Source organism: Chenopodium quinoa, unplaced genomic scaffold, assembly GCF_001683475.1.
Source record: "Chenopodium quinoa cultivar QQ74 unplaced genomic scaffold, ASM168347v1, whole genome shotgun sequence".
Taxonomy (NCBI): domain Eukaryota; kingdom Viridiplantae; phylum Streptophyta; class Magnoliopsida; order Caryophyllales; family Amaranthaceae; genus Chenopodium; species Chenopodium quinoa.
The window spans coordinates 1,872,815-1,889,831 of NW_018742455.1; the positions used below are offsets into that span (position 1 = coordinate 1,872,815).

The 17,017-nt window shown below is 35.7% G+C and overlaps 3 protein-coding genes across 3 annotated transcripts; 2 read left to right on the plus strand and 1 right to left on the minus strand.

Moving 5' to 3' along the window:
- The first annotated feature begins 377 nt into the window (after positions 1-377).
- Positions 378-5,702, plus strand: LOC110718380 (putative disease resistance protein At3g14460). The gene is made up of 2 exons (XM_021897216.1): positions 378-552; positions 2,062-5,702. Exons 1-2 carry the CDS (start codon positions 394-396, stop codon positions 5,452-5,454), a joined length of 3,552 nt encoding a protein of 1,183 aa, XP_021752908.1. The 5' UTR covers positions 378-393; the 3' UTR covers positions 5,455-5,702.
- Positions 5,703-7,386: 1,684 nt separating this feature from the next.
- On the plus strand, positions 7,387-9,710 carry LOC110718381. The gene is made up of 2 exons (XM_021897217.1): positions 7,387-9,109; positions 9,386-9,710. Exon 1 carries the CDS (start codon positions 7,474-7,476, stop codon positions 9,037-9,039), a length of 1,566 nt encoding a protein of 521 aa, XP_021752909.1. The 5' UTR covers positions 7,387-7,473; the 3' UTR covers positions 9,040-9,109; positions 9,386-9,710.
- A 514-nt stretch (positions 9,711-10,224) lies between these two features.
- LOC110718382 (aspartyl protease AED3-like) lies at positions 10,225-15,212 on the minus strand. Its single transcript, XM_021897218.1, has 3 exons — positions 14,631-15,212; positions 12,470-12,944; positions 10,225-10,831 (listed from the first exon to the last, which is right to left on the minus strand). The coding sequence occupies exons 1-3, from the start codon at positions 15,111-15,113 to the stop codon at positions 10,476-10,478; spliced, it is 1,314 nt and encodes a 437-aa protein (XP_021752910.1). The 5' UTR covers positions 15,114-15,212; the 3' UTR covers positions 10,225-10,475.
- Between the last annotated feature and the right edge of the window lie 1,805 nt (positions 15,213-17,017).

The following is a 17,017-nucleotide window of genomic DNA, read 5'->3' on the forward strand; positions in this document are numbered from 1 at the left end:
GGGTTTCCTGCACAACAAATACACGTAAACTAGCCTCGGGGGGGACGCCGAGGAAGGCCCCTCCGATGCTTAAGTCAGTATATTAGAGAGAGAAAGCTGTGCAAGAGTTTAGTTGCTTGAGGCTTTATTGTCTTACCAAGAATTGACCAAATTGTTGGCTTTTATACCTTGGCTAATGAAGGAGGCGGATTGGGCCCGGAAGTCAGTTGGGCTGGGCCAGGCTGATTGGGCCGTTGACTGACCTTGACATGGCTTTGAGGATGTTGATTTTTGACTTTAGCACATTTGGAGAGTTGAACCTTAACCTTGGGCTTTTAATTGGATCATTCAGTGACCAGGCCCAATTGGACTAAATTGGACCCAAACAGTATTAATAATGGTGTAAAGTCATGGATGCAGGATCTTCAAGACTTGGCTTATGATTTAGAGGATGTGTTGGATACATTTGCTACACAAGCTCAAATTTACGAGTTGATGCTTAAGGAAGATGTGCACGGCCGTGTTTTGAAGAATAACGACCCCAATTTTGCTAGTTCACCTAGCAATAATATGGTTTGTTAAGTCCTCCACCTTGTACAATACTGCCTACTTTGGTAGTATATTACAACTATAATCTTTTCATTGGCAATATTCTTCCCATATTTCTTATTTTAATTAGTCTTCCACAAATTTTTTTTTTTTTTTTCAATACACATGATGTTACATTGTTATTCTTAATATGCGTGTCCAAATCTAAGAAGAAGATTATTTGTGAATGGATAAAGTAATATGAGTATACTACAACCACGAAGATTATCATGGTTTTGATGTAAAAAGGTATGTATTAGTCATTTAGTCCCAATTAGTTTGGTTTGGAATTTGGACCGATGGTACTAGTTTGTTTTTGTCTAAGCATAATTTGTCCAATTTGTATCAAATTTCAAAGTGTTAGATACTTACCCATATAGGTAGTGAATTAAGATATAGGGAAACGATATATTCATATTCACTTAAACGAGTATAGATATTGAAATTGGATACATACTCATTAAGCCGCCACTAGTAGTGGATAGATGGTGGGCGTGACTTGAAAGTACTGTGGAAGGGTATTTGTGCACACACACCCCTTGTATCATCTCTCATTTTATTAAGCTAAGGGTATGTTCTCTTCAACTTAAGTTCAGTTCAGTTTCTGATTTCAACCTCTCATAAAATATTCAGTTCAGTTCAGCTCAGCTCAATTCAGTAAATCAGAACAGACCCTGAAACTTAAAATCCTTTCCAAAAAAAAAAAATAAAAAAAATTATTAAAACAGAGCAAAGCATCAAGTTCATTCCCTGTGTTTTGCACTTGACTACTTATCTAATTTTTGCCACTGCTTGCTTTTGTCGGGAAATCTGAAGTATTCTCACGTTATGTTCTTTGTTTAAACCAATCTTTCTGGTTATATTATTTTCGCCTAATGATTTTCTCATTGAATTAGTTTCTTTATATTGCATACCACCTGTTCGATGAAATGTCGCAATTAGATAAACTACCGTACATGGTATTCTTAGTTGTATTCCACAGTATGCAACATTAAGCAGTAATTTTCTTGCATTCACCTATAATTCTTCTTACAGGATTTTCTTATGAGCATATTGTATACAAATTTAAGCAATATTATGGATTCTATGGAAAGTTATGGATGTAAAATATTGATATATAATAACATCATAAAATGTTATAGGATGATTTCATATAAATTTTCTGGTTTTAAGTTTATACAATATCATACTTTATACTTATAATTTTGTCTTGCAGGATAAATGTTTATACCTTAAGCAATGTACAATAGCAAGCAACTATATAGCAGTAGCTAAGATGTTTCGACTGATTCATGACAAATAATTGTCTAGTATCAAATTGACTGTTAATTCTTCCGTAATGAGTTTATTATCGAGTACTCACTGTATGCATATTCACTAACAATCTCAAATTTTACAGTAATGACTAATGAGTTTTTACTAATGTTCAAGTTTTCTTGCTGCACTACAATTGCCTTCAGTAACAGATACTCAAACAGCAAATATTTTTTGCAGGTGCAAAGCATTGTTGTTAGTGGATCGAAAGCTTTGGAGCATCTGTCATTCATGTTCAATCCCGGCCAAGATTTAACAGCAAAGATAGAAGAGATTAATCAGCAGTTGAAAGAAATTTTGAGCCAGACTAAGGGCTTGGGGCTTTCTGTACATTTGATGCAGCAACAAGTTGAACCTCCAACAGCAGGACGAGGATGGAAAAGCTGGCGGGAATCAACTTCTTTGTTATGTGAGCCATTTGTTTATGGGCGGGAAGGTGACAGAAAAGAGATCATAAGTCGACTATTGAATGATGACAACTCAATAACCGGTAATAACTATGTTGTAATTCCTATTGTTGGAATAGGAGGCATTGGTAAGACAACTCTTGCTCAGCTCATCTATAATGATGAGGAAGTGGATGTGTTTTCTGTAAAGGCATGGGTTTATGTATCTCAAGTGTTTGATGCTAAAACAATAACAACATCAATTATTAATTCAATCACTGGTGAAAGCAACACTTTTTGTGATCTTGATCAAGCTCAAGTACGATTGAAGAAAGTGCTAACAGGTAAACGATTCTTGATTGTGCTTGATGATATATGGAGTGATACATATAGTGATTGGGATGTATTACGAACCCCATTAAGAGCAGGAGCGAAGGGAAGTAGAGTTGTGGCTACTACAAGAAGCCAGAAAGTTGCCTGGATCATGACTCCAAAGCTGAATAGTATGATTTTGTTGGAGGGTCTCTCAAATGATGATTGTTGGCGTATAATTGTACAAAATGCATTTGATGATGCTGGTGTTTCTTTAAGCCCAAATTTTTGCTTAATGAGAGATGACATGACAAATAAGTGCAGAGGCCTACCCATGGTAGCGAAAGCTCTTGGAGGTCTTTTGAGGACTAAAGTGGAGGAGGATGAGTGGCAAGAGATTCTTCACTGTGATACTTTGAGGATGAGCGAGAGCAGGGTATTAGAGGTATTGGAGTTGAGTTTTCATGACCTCCCATCACATCTGAAACGGTGTTTTTCTTATTGCTCCATTTTTCCATATGATCACGTATTTAAAGAGAAGGATGTCATTTTATTGTGGATGGCTGAAGGCTTTTTACCTGAAAATGTAGGAAGCAAGCAAATGGAAGACATAGGCCATGATTATTTTCATGATCTAGTATCACGATCATTTTTTGAACCGAGCATAAAGGGATCAGAATACTTCAAGATGCATAGCCTACAAACTGATTTGGCCAGGGAGGTTGCAGGTAAATTATGCTTAGCAATAAAGGATTGTTCAGTAAATAAAGATTGGCAGAAGGCTTCTTGTAGAGCTCGATATATATCCTTCTCTAAACTAGATGAACCTGAAAGATACACTGATACCGTTTCCTTGAAGGTCAGCCACTTTCGTACTTTTGCTCATTTTGACAAGCATATATTTTCTGGTTCTTCAAATCGAGTACTTGATCTAATAGGAATGTTTCAATGCATGAGGGTGCTACTGCTACCTCACATGGGACTTACAATATTTCCAGAATCCATAGGCGATCTTAAGCTCTTACGGCTTCTCAATCTCTCATACAATAATATTGAAGAATTGCCTGGATCCTTAAGCAACCTTGTTAATCTCCAAACTCTGTTGTTGAAGGGTTGTGACAAACTTCAAAAGCTGTTGGAAAATATGAGATGCTTAATCAACCTTCGTCATGTGGATATTGATGGCACCTCTGTGCATGAGATGCCGTTGGGGATTGGGAATCTGACAAACCTGCAAGCATTGAACAATTTTTTCATAGGAGCAAATGCACCCGTTATAAGAGATTTGAAGAATTTGAATCATCTTAGGGGAAAGCTAACTATAACTGGCTTGGAAAATGTGTTAAGCTCCAATGACGCAAGAGATGCAAGGCTGTATCAGAAATCAGGTCTTCATGAGCTAGAGATGGTATGGGATTGGGGAAACTTTATTAACGGGGTTGATGACAACACTAGAATAGATGTGCTTGATCAATTGGAGCCTCACAAATCTATCAAAGTGTTAACTTTGAGGAACTATAAAGGTGTGGCATTCCCAAGATGGTTGGGAGACCCTTCTTTTACTAAGATGGTTATTATAAAGCTAGTAGGTTGTGAGAGATGTGAATCTTTACCACCACTAGGGAAGCTGCCATCATTGAAGGAGCTTGAGGTTCAAGAAATGCGTGGTCTTAAAGTCATAGGTTATGATTTTCATGGTGTTGATTGTTCAAATCCTTTTCCGGCATTAAGAACTATGAGGTTTAAGTCTATGACTTCTTGGGAGAGTTGGTTACAGTCAGCTGATAACAGGGGATTCTCTTGCCTTCAAGAGCTTTCAATCAAGGATTGTTCATCTCTACAGCAATCTTTACCTTCATGTCTCCCTTCACTACACACACTAGAGATACAACGTTGCAAGCAACTCTATGCCTCTCTTCCAAGCCTCCCTCGACTCCAAAAGTTGATAATAGATGATTGTTCATCCCTTGTCATGGTTGATCAGCTACCTCTGACCCTTCGGCAATTAGTAATCTCTAGTTGCCAGAAACTACAGTTCGTGGAATTCAGGGAATCATATTCTTCTTATGATGGAAAACTTACTCTGGAGGTTCTGGAGGTTGTCAACTGCCAATCTCTGTTAACATTGTTGAGTAAAGATCGCCTCAAAACCCTTGAATCTCATAGTTCTTTTCCCACTTTAGGATTAACAGAGAGAGGAAATATTTCTTCTTCTGATCTTTCACTATTTGAAGAAGGTTTGAGTCCATCAAAACTTGCTAACCTCACCAAGTTAACAATAAGTGAATGTCCCTATCTCATCTCATTTCCGGAAGATCTTGTTCTCCCTGGCCTACGAAATCTTCTGATATCAGTTTGTCAAAACCTAGAGTCCCTCCCGAATCAAATGCATAACTTCACTTCCCTCCAAGACCTTATTCTTACAAATTGTCCAAAAATCCACTACTTCCCAAAAGGCGGTCTACCCATGAAGCTGATTTCACTCTACATGGATGGACTCAACATTGAACAACCAATGCAAGAATGGGAGTTGCACAACCTCCATTCTCTTGAAAAGCTCTCAATATCCGAAATTGGGTGCTCTTCAAATTCAGTATACTCATTCCCAAATGGGGATATTCGTCTTCCCTCATCATTAATTGGATTAGCCATCAGTGGTTTCATAAATGTGAAATCAGTATCTTGCTTGGGTACTCTAAATCTCACATCCCTCTATGTTAGGGGGTGTCCAAATCTTGAATGTTTTGTTGACAATTTTCTTCCTCCTGAACTTAGAGAATTATGGGTTGTTCAGTGTCCTGTGCTGAAACGTCGAATGGAAAGGGATCCTCTTCGTCACACTCTATCATGCATTACTCATCTCCGTTTTTGCTAGTCTTTTGATGTCCCTGTAATGATAAGATGATACCATGTGAATACGTGACTATATCATACATCCCAACTATGCACTATTTTTTAATATGTTGTTCAATGTCTTTCCTACTTTGTCTATTGTTCAAGTCTTTTATTGCTTTTTATTTTCTTGATTTCAGAGTACTGCATTTCTAGAATGAACAGAATGTAAATTCCAGAAACTAGCATTACAGATCAGATAAACTGATTTGAAAAAATATATGACGTCTGGCCTCCAGACTCCAGTCTTTCTTCAGTTTTCCTGCAGTGAAAGCATCTGGTAAAAATGCTTACTTGCAGAGAAGGACCTTCCACCGGGGCCATTTGGGGCCTGGCTCCTGGTAAATTATTGTAATTAATCAGTCAATAAACTTAAATAACCTGAACATAGTGACTAGTTTAAAGCGAGAGGCAAAAGATTCTTTCAAATCTTGACCCCTTTAATATTTTTGGTCAAGATCCGCCATTGCTCACTTGTGTAGTTAATCTCTACTATATTTTGGACTTAACTGATTATATACCGAGTGACGGATTTCCTAAAAAAAAGCTAGAGGAAGAAATGCTAGAAGGGTATGATATCTAGTGTGATATCTCAATTGATACTATATGATTCCTTCAGAAGTGATCATTTTGGCATCTACAGTACTTTTTTATGCAGTATGTATACTATTCTTCAAGCTTTAAGTTGCTTAGAAACATAAACTAGCATAAAATTAGACGGTGGAATTTATACTTTCGGTTATAGTATTTGCCAAATAAAAGAATTGGAGCCATCTACCACTCAACACCATTCCACTTCGAATCTTGAATAAAAGATGCCTTGTAAAAATGTGAATATGTAGTACGATAATCGAATAAACACTAAAGTATGATTCTATGTTGATAATATGGGTAAGATTCTAGTACCACTAAATGTAGAAAAAATAAATTCTTCACCATCTATCATTGTTATTTTTATTAAAAGACTAAAAGTAGTCAAATGTGGCCATTACGTACTTACCTTTGAATCCTTTGATTTAGTATAATGGTTAAGATTAGCATTTTCATATGAATGCATGATACATCCCATCGAACTTACTAAACCGATTAGACGCCAGCATCACTACTATATATCATACTTGGTTAAAGTCTTTAGGGTCATATTCGAAATTGGGATCAAATGTGATCTACACTTTAAGGCTCTCCTTATATAGAAAATAGAATAAAATTATTTTCATTCCTGTTTATTTGTCACACTTTTTGAATAAACACGTCCTTATTTAATTGATATATTTTTCTTTATTTTTAATATTCATGGACTTCATCATTTTGAATTTGTATTTTTTTTTTTTACCCCACATTTTACCCACTAAACATTTAATATAATAGAAAAAATTGTACCACCCACTAAAAAAAAGTAATTTGTAATAATAATTCACTACTACATGCCACACAATAACATAACAATTCAATTATGTTGCCTATTTTTTTCATCCGTTGGACTGTATCAACTAGATGTGTCGAGGGTTTCAAAAAAAAAAAAAAAAAAAACAAACAAAACTAGATGTTTCAAGAGCAAAATATAATAAAACTCGCTCTCTTTCTTCATTTTTTTGTTTTTTAGAAGAACGCTCTCTTTCTTCATATCTCATGTGATGTGTCTTTTATTACCTCTTTGTACATCAAATTTGTGTAAGAAGACAGTAATCAAAGGATAAGGGAGCATATTTCAAAATCCAAAAAATAAATAGACTAAACATATGGAATATATGCCTATGGAATGCACGTTACAGGAATTTTCAAACAATCTTTTTTCAAAACCACGGAGAAATTGAAAATATGAAAATATGATACAAGTGGAGCAAGAATCCACCTTTTTTTTCTACCAAAAGAATTATTAGATTATCTCTTGGTTCACCTTATATAAAGAGACTAGAACTTTGTATGCTATAACTCACCCACCTCATTTCTAACCCAAATTTCCAACCTTTCAAATAATTAAGTTGTTTTTAATCATTTGTTTATGTCATCAATGAAATTATACAAACCTAGCTATTCCAACCAAACAAACTTCTCTAAATATGAGTACCAAGAGCATATGAGCCAATCCAGCTATGAAAGCCAGGGCCAATCCATTGAGAAGCCCACCAACTACTATGCCCAAGCCCGAACCGTCTTCCCAAGCCCATCAATTCATGTCCAAGAAGACCATAATGTAATGGGGAATATGAAGATGCATGAGGGTCAAGTGGGCTTGGGAGAAATGGAGCATGGTTGGTCAAAAAAGCCCAATCAATACTCTAGCCAAGCCCAATACCACCAAGGGCAATCCATGTACCAGGGAGGAGGGCAAAAGACTTACAATTATGGTGACGGCGGATTCGAAGGTGGTTACGCTAGTAAGGCCACCGCACTTTCCGGTCCAAAATACTTGAGCCCAATCAAAACAAATCAATCGGGCCATATGGCCCATAAAGAAGAGCATATGATGGGGAATATGGATCAGGGTTGGGGTAACTCGACCCCTAAATTCTCTGGCCCAACCCATGATCAACACTTGGGCCTAGCAATGCATAACGAGGATCGTACAATGGGGAAAACGGGTATTGGTTGGGAAAACTCGCCCACGAAATTCACCGGCTCCACTCGAAGTAATCAATCAGGTTTTGGAATGCATAAAAATGAGCATGTGATAGAGAATGATGATGAAGTTTGGGCTTATCCGCCTAATAAATTCTCAAACTCGAACCAAATTCATCGTGATGATAGTTCGCTCCATAACGAGAACCATATGGCTGGAGAAATGGGTCGTGGTTGGGCCAACTCACCAAATAAGTTCTCTAGTCTAACCCAAAATCAACAAGGCAACATAGCAACGTACAACGAGGGGAATATGGATCAAGGTTGGTCCAACTCACCAAGGAAGTTTTCTAGCCCAACAAAGGCTCACCACTCTGGCCTTGCAACACATAACCAAGATTACATGAGTGGGAACACAAATCATCGCGGTTGGACTAACTCACCAGACAAGTTCTCTAGTCCAACACAACCACATCACTCAGGCCACGCGATGGGGAAAGTGGACCATGGTTATGCTAACTCACCCACCAAATACACTGGGCCAAATCATTTTAGTAGCTCCAACAACACCATGTATGGAGAGCGCCAGCAACACGGATGGGGTGATAAGTCCATCAACGGATTTGGGTCAAACCAACTGAACCATTCGGCCCACACCCCATACGGGGACTATGATCACAACGTAGATGAGGGTGTTAATGACATTATGGATGAGATACTAACCAAGTATCCATCCCATAATGTTAGTGGTGGACATGGAGGTGGTTGGGCTGGAAAGCCCGACTCCTATGCAAGCCAAAACCAGGCTATGGGCTATGCTGCTCAAGCATTTAGTGGCTCGGGCCAATATGGGAGCGCGGCCCAATCCATGTCTAGTTCTAGCTCTAAATACGCGGTAAAAAAAGAGTTAAGTTTAGGATTTTCTGCCAATTGCAATAAGGAAGAATATTCAAGTAATTCCAGTGCTAAGAAGTTCGCAGCCAAGATCATGTTTGGTAGAAAAGGGTAGCAAATAGCCAAATATGATAGCTAAGGTGATCAAGAAAGCGGGGTTCAGATTACCAAAGACATTATCAAAGGTAAAAAAACCTCTTCTAATTAAAAACTTGAAATGTTGATCATCTTAAATTTATTACTCGTATAGGAATATAATTGGTCTTTACGTGTCACATGTGATATGTGACACAATACACACACTGCCTTAGTGCACATACACTCGAGTATAAGATAGATGTGCTAAGCAGCCTAGCACCCGAGTGTAATACTAGTCACGTTGATCTTTTATGTGTTGAATTATTTTGATATTGATGTATAAACGTTCATTGATTAATATGTCCACGAAATGACAATTGCAGGTTTTACCAAGTAGAGAAATCAGCTTGGACAATATAAAATCATACGGAGTATGATACACTAAGAAATAAAGACTAGTTATAAGCAAGACTTTCACATTTGTCTAGCTTAATGTATGTTTTAATTTAATGCTTAGCATTTGTAAAATAATTATGCTTGTTGCTTTAAGCTCTCTTTTTTGTATAATGAATTGCTTGTTATATATAAACTAGTCTTCTGGCCCGTTCCATGCACGGGTTATTACTTAGAATATTTTCCTTGTAATGTGTTGTTTATTTATGTTGTATGAGTCAGCTTTGTTTTATTATACTTTATATGTTTATATAATGGGGACTAATTAGCTCGATTTTTTTTACTATTACTTTATTTTAAGTTTAAGAGATGAAAGACTACGACTTTATATTGGTGTAGTTGAAACACTTAATTTCCTTACTTAAATTTGCAAGTTACATAATGCATAAAGACATAAAATTTATTTTTTTTGATAAAGAAGGTGGCATGTGGCATATGAGTGATTTGTGATGACATGTGGCATATAAGTAATGTGTGGTTTGTGTTTTTAAATACTAAAGTATAGAGATAGATAGATATGTATTTTCAAGCGATTAGGAATTTGAGATGATGTGAAAACTGACTAAAGTGAAGATAAATTATATATCCGCCCATGTGCCATACATAGGCAATATAATGGTTCAGAACGACCCAATAATTTTACAGCCTAGCTTAGTAATGAGACGATTAATCTTGCTAACGCGTTTAAACAATGACAAATTATACCAGAGACACATACTATATTATCTTCAGACGATCAAGAACCCGTGACAATATCAAAACACAAAAGTAGTGATAAAACAAATCCCCTTCATTTTAATGTTTTGCATTCCTCTGTTTGTTTCAGTACTATTTTGTAAATTGTCCCCCTTTTTTTAACTAACCAAATTGTCACTTTTCAAATCATGGACTACCTTAGTAAAAAAAGGATTACTCCAAGACATAATTTATAACATCACTTATACTAATACATTATGTTTTTTCTCAGGGAATGAACAAGATTTAACACTCCCAACATCCTTAAAAAAAAATTTAAAAATTCTAAGTACAAGTTTCGCGAGAAATGCCAATCCTATTGTTAGGGACATCATAGACAACCCTGTGGTTTTGTTGCTGCATGTTGGCTATGATATTGAGGGCGGAGTTGGGGTTTTCCGGGGCAGCCGCCATTGCGAGGCATGCAATGCTGGTGGAGGTACTACGGAGTAGGAAGTTGTCTTGGTCCAATGTCAAGTCCATGCCATCAAAAACAAAGGTTATGGATGGTATGGTTATTGGTACGCTGTAGCACGTGTCGAACCCTCCTAGGGATGTTACCTCTGCCTTCCCCATTCGACGCCTGAACTCGTCCCTCACCGCAGTGTAGGCTGGTAGGGCTAGCCGGGTGTACACCGTGCCTGAAAAATATTATGGAAGAATATAGTTAAGCATGGAATAATAATTTTGATAATGGATTGGTCTTTTGACATAAAGTATAAAAATAATTAACGTTATTAGTGGTTTGGTTTTTGATACAACTTTAATTAGATAATTATTTTCAATTCAGTTTGTTTGATTCTATATATATTTGCTTATTTCATAAATAAACAGACCAGACTAGATCATAAGTACATATTAATATAAATCTACCAATATTTTCATTTAATAATTTTTGTAAGGATTATTGTACAAATTAGTTCATAGTAGAAAAAGCACATCAAACTAAATCAAATTCGAAAATGTAGATCATGTTAGGGGAAGTTCTTAGCAAGTCTTAGAAGATCAAACCTTGCTTCGTAATAAATTATGTTGGTACTAAATTGTGACTTAGTACCTAATGACTCAAAGTCTAAATCTTATTGGTACCTAAACGAGGTTTACAAGTACTTAATGACTCAAGTCTGAGAATTTTCCTACTACCTTCGTTTCATATAATTTGCAACGATTTGACATAAAGTAGAAAAAAAATATCTAATTATTGCAAATAATATAAAATGGAGATAGTATATCAAGTGAACTAAATATAGCCTAAATTGTCGTAACATGTTAAAAAAAAAAAAAATGGACCCATAACTTCATCATTTATGTGCATAGAACATGTCAACATGGGCATGGTAAATTGATAAGTGTAGTTGACAAAATAAACTTTGGTGTGGTCACAAAGACAACTTTTGTGAATAAAATGGGGGTGGTCCTACAAAATTTTTGGCCTTAAGTAAGTTTGGGGATGACTATGCACTAAAATTGAGAAGAATTGAAGTGACAGACATAGATATTAACGTTACAATACAAGCATCTAAGGATGATGCCTTTCACGGGTGCGCTTCTGTTTTCCACTTTACTGATAGTGGCAGCAGCTGCACCATAATTTTAATTTGTAGGACATGGAACTAACTGTTTTTTTTTCCAAAGGGTGATGCAAGCACTGTTATGTGGTGCCTACACCCCGGTATTAGTCTTCATTATGACCTCGGTCATTACAATGAACTCCCACTCTCCCATAATATAGTTGTATTGTTTGTGTTTTTTCACGGTATATAAGAAATAGGAGGAGAAAGTGGATGAATTGGATTAATAAAAGTAAAAAGTATAATTATAGACAAACTTAAAAGAGAGAAAGTGGAAAAAGTATGAAGCATGTGCAAAATTCAAGGTAATTTAGGAAGTACAATGAATAAAGTTAAAAATAAATTAGGGTATAATGGTCTTTACATATTATCCAAAAATAGAAACGGAAATAACATTTTAGATCTCCAAAATAGAAAAACATGAACTATATTATGGGACGAAGAGAGTAACAAAGAAAAACATGTGCTTGAAGATGAAGTTTCATTGATAAGGTAATGAACATAATATTCCATATTTAATTCCATTATTCCTATGAATTTCGACCATTACTGATGTTTGACAAATTTTGATGTACTAAAATTTACTATCTCTGTTGTTAATTAGTGTTGGAATAACGTAAAAAGTCAAAATAATGCATCTATTGAAAAGCAAGATAATATATATTTGTTTATTTTTTAAGGTTAGTGTTAAATAGTCCGTTTACTTACCGGAATCAATAACAGTGCCAGCGCCGTTGTTAGGGTTGAAGGCCAAAGCTTCGGGTGGAATGGCAACGGTTTTGCTCCCCACTTTAACTGCTTTCAAGTTAACATAGTAAAGGGAAGGCCTCTTTGGGTTCTTAAGCAATGGTGTGTAATGGATTCTTTTAGGCTGGGCTACCGGGCCGAGTTTCATGGATCCAGAGAAATTTGATGACCTAAAGCTGGGCAAGCAGTAGGAAAATGTGGATCGGTATAGGCTTTGGGTTTGAGACATGAGCGACAGTGGGCCTCGTCCAAGGCCCAATAGTCCTTGTGGTGGGACCGACGCCCCGGTTGTCTTTTGGATGCAACCAAATACATAGCCTGGGATAGGGTCCCGGGCTAGGGCGATGGTGTCTTGTGCGAGGGTGGCCGCTAGGGTGGAACCACCATAGGTCTGGTTGTAGGTGCACGAGTTTTGGACACAGACAGGGTTTGTTACCTTAAAAGGAAGAACAAATAAAACATGGTTAAAATTTTGTACAAGTAGTGCAATTGACATGGAACATTATTGATACTTCAAATCTTGCAATTGACATGGTACTTCGTATTATTTTTAATATGTGTATCACAAGTAATAGTCGAGTACAAAATGTGATGTAACATATTGCCTATGTGCCATGTAAGAAATGCATAACTATAGTACTAAAATAAATTAATTTTATTTTACTTTTATTTTGGAATATATAATGGTCTCATTATACATAGTATGTTGTAGAAACCTCAGTTATTTAGACTCATACAAAAGAAAACACCCACATAATATATATTCGAACCTCAATAGGTGCCTAGGTGGACAATGAGGCTAGATCCAAACCTCATAGTAGGAAGGCGAGAGATCTAACATTGAGCTCTCACTTAATTCCTTACAATCCTAGAATATTTTACGAAACTAGTTTTATTTAATTTTAATTCCCGCTATTTACAAGATTATTTATTTAAAATTCCAATAAATCACTGGATCAGGATATCATTAGTGTACTAAAGGTCAAAAGCTAAACCCAAATAACAGATCTTGTTTTTAGGGGTGTGGCTTGTTTATCCATACCTAATAATTATGAAAGTTACTTTGCCTTTTACTATCTTATTACGTACAAACTCATACTTTTATCCAACATAAAAAGAGCAACTATCTTTACAACTTTTTTAATTCACAATTTCTAATCATATGGTAGATTCATTTTCATAAAACCAATTTTGGAGTATACCACAAATGGTACATTTATACATGCCTTCCCAAAATAATAATTCAGCCTAATTTCTAAGTGTGGTAAGGAAAATCAATATCAAAACTATATTACTTTTAATGATACCAAATTTATGAAAATATTAAAAAGTTGTTCAATAATGAATGATACTTATAGTTTATACTAACATAATTTCTTGATAATGATTGATAATAAAATGTTGCCAAACATTATTTAACACAAAATGTTGTTACATTTTGCCTAAATTGTGCCATTGTATCAACAACTTATGAGAGTGAGGGATAGCTCAAGTTCTAGGAGATTCTGGGATCGATTTTCACCCCGCCCTTGTGGCTCTTTAAACACACACACAAACAAAAAAAAAAATCAAAAACTTATCCTGGCCTCAAATTAAAATAAGTTCGTCATGCAACTAACAAAAAAAATATAAACATTATTGCAATAACTATCCATCTAATACATTTTCTATCTTTAGAAATACATGATAAAATTATTTATTAATCTAATCGGTGTAATTAATGCTTAGTTTAAGTTTAAGGTTTTTTTTTTTTTGGGGGGGGTTGTTTAGAGAGCCACAGGGGTAAGGTGAGAATCGATTCCAACATCTCTTAGAATCGGGAGGGAAGGTTTAACCACTTGAGCTATCCCTCACTCTCATGTTTAGTTCGTTTAAGCTAGTTATTCATAATTTCACTCTATGTCATTTTCTTAATACTACCTATGTTTTATATTATTTGCAACAATTAGACATTTTACCTCTCTATTTTATGTCAAATCGTTACAAATAATATGAAACAGGGATACTATATACTTCGTTCTAATTTATAAGTCAACTCTTGAAAAGTTTAGTGTCCACCTGACTAATGCAGATGTCGTAAGCAGTTAAATCTAGTATGATAAAAAAGAAGAAGAGAAAGTACCTGTTGACACTGGGATGTGCCACAAGCAACGCCTTTATAGGAAGTGGATTTTTCGGTAGAAAAAAGGGAAGAAGCACAATTAGTGCAACCACTACAAGGCAACCAAGAACCATCATTACTAGTATCAAATGCCATAAGAAATGTCTGAGCAGGAGTCCCAACCTTGACCCTTACAATGTAGGTTGGGCTCTGGATCAGCTGTCGAGCCCAGGCCACGGGAGCGATCGACTTCCGTGCCACGAGGCTCGACAAGTATTGTAACCGAGCCTTGTCCTCAATAAAAGTTTGGATCACACTTTCTTCCCATGACATTTTCTTGGGTTTGAAGGGTGAGCATGGGCTTGATACATGGAAGACCTTAAGGATTGACCCCTTGTCTTCTGGGAGGTTACATGTGTGATCGAGTCGGCCGAGGCCGAGTCGAGTGAGGGATAGGAGTTGGAGGAGGAGGAAGAAGAGGGGTGTGAAGTGGAGGTGTTTCATGGTGGCTAGCTAGCAATGTGTTTTTGCTAGCTATGTTTGGTGTAAGATGATAAAAGAGGGGTTGAGAGTTAAGAGTATATATAGTGATGTAATGTGGGATGGAAGTGAGTGACTTAAGTGAGACTTGAGAGTGTGTGAGTGTGAAGTGGGTGTTGTGTAGTGTGTGATAACAGTCTGTATTCCATTTTCTATGCTCATACTTTTTGTGATAGTTGCAAGAGTTGTAACATGCTAAATGTCCAAATTGTATTCTATACTATGTGCTACATGTATTAAATTAAGGAATAATTAAAGGTGTTATTTACGGACGACTTAAGTGTTGTCTATCTATGACTTTATCTTGTGTAACCTTTCTTTATTGTGATATGACTACATGTTCTCGACTTAAAATTAAATAAACATTTTATTATGCAATGTTAGTAATTTGGTATTGAGATGAAATTTTATTTGGGATTGTAGATTGTCAAACATCTCATACCTCTTATATGAATGTATTGACCTCTTGACTATTTTTCTTTGTAATTTAAATTTAACAAGATATCAAATCAAGAGTAAACTACGTGCAGGACAATGTTTAGATTTTGTGTGAATGAAAATGTATGTTATGAATTGTTGGACATTGAAAATGCATGAGAAGAAATAATAACCACCTTGTAAACTTAGTTATTAACTACGTAAGATGATAAGATTTCGTGTAATGTACATAATTATGATTTGTCGGACACTAAAAATGCATGAGAAGAGAAAATAATAACCACCTTATAAGCTTAATTCCTCCATTCCACAAACATTAAGGAAATAAGGAATGTCTTAATTTTACAAAGAGAGGAAATATAGAGAAGTAAGACCTACAATAATGAGCAAGCAGAATAACATATGTAGATAAAAAAAACGTTACAATAAAAATAAAGATTGTATACACAATGAGTATGTTGCAATATTATTTGTGCAACGGAAGAAGTATTTCGATTGGCTTTTGGTTTTAATAAAACAAAGTTTTTGGCTAATTTCATCGGTTGCACATTTGCACCATGTGTCCATGTTAGTAGCACATTAATCTTAAGTGTCTTGTAATCTTGTGCAACTACATACAGCTGACATGGCATTACCACCTTCTGTCTGAAAGAATTTTCTTATCACCTTCCCCTGTTTTTTTTTACCAAATTTTGTCCCTGATTTATTTAGATGTGACTGTCTAATTGTAATTTCTGGTTATACTCCTGATATATTACAATAGCTCCAACAAATTTGTAGCATGGGCGCAAAACTATGCGGTTAAGCACGTCGTATAATTGCTTGGGCACTGCCAAATGCACAAAATTACAAAATTCTATGCAAACTCAAAGAAATGGTATGGAAAATACTTTCAATAATTTTGCAATCTCATCAACAACATATATATCACAAAATTGTGAGATTGAGGTGGTGGAATAATGGTATCACGTTCCACCTCGAAATCCTGGATCAATGCAGTTCAATGATTAACCTTATAGGGCTCATTTAGTGAGTTTCCTCCTATATCTCGTGCACTAATACGAGTATAATCTAGTATTGTACTTTCTAAAGTAAATATTGACAATTGGTTGCAATTACTTTATGAATTTTCCCATATAGTACATGAAATTTATTATAATTAATTATTAATGAAGCACTAGCGCAAAGGTTAGGAGGGAAACTTGGTAGCTTTGAGAGACCTGTAGTAAGTAGTTGAGAAATGTATAATAAATTGATACAACATAGCCTTTTATATATAGCTGATCACACTGTCTTTCAGATTAGACGACACTGAAAACACGCTGATAATACAAATTATTTCTTACTACATATATATAAATAATAGTTTTAGAAAAACAGATACTCTTGTGTCAGATTAAGCATATGGATCTTTAAGTTAAGAGTGTTGT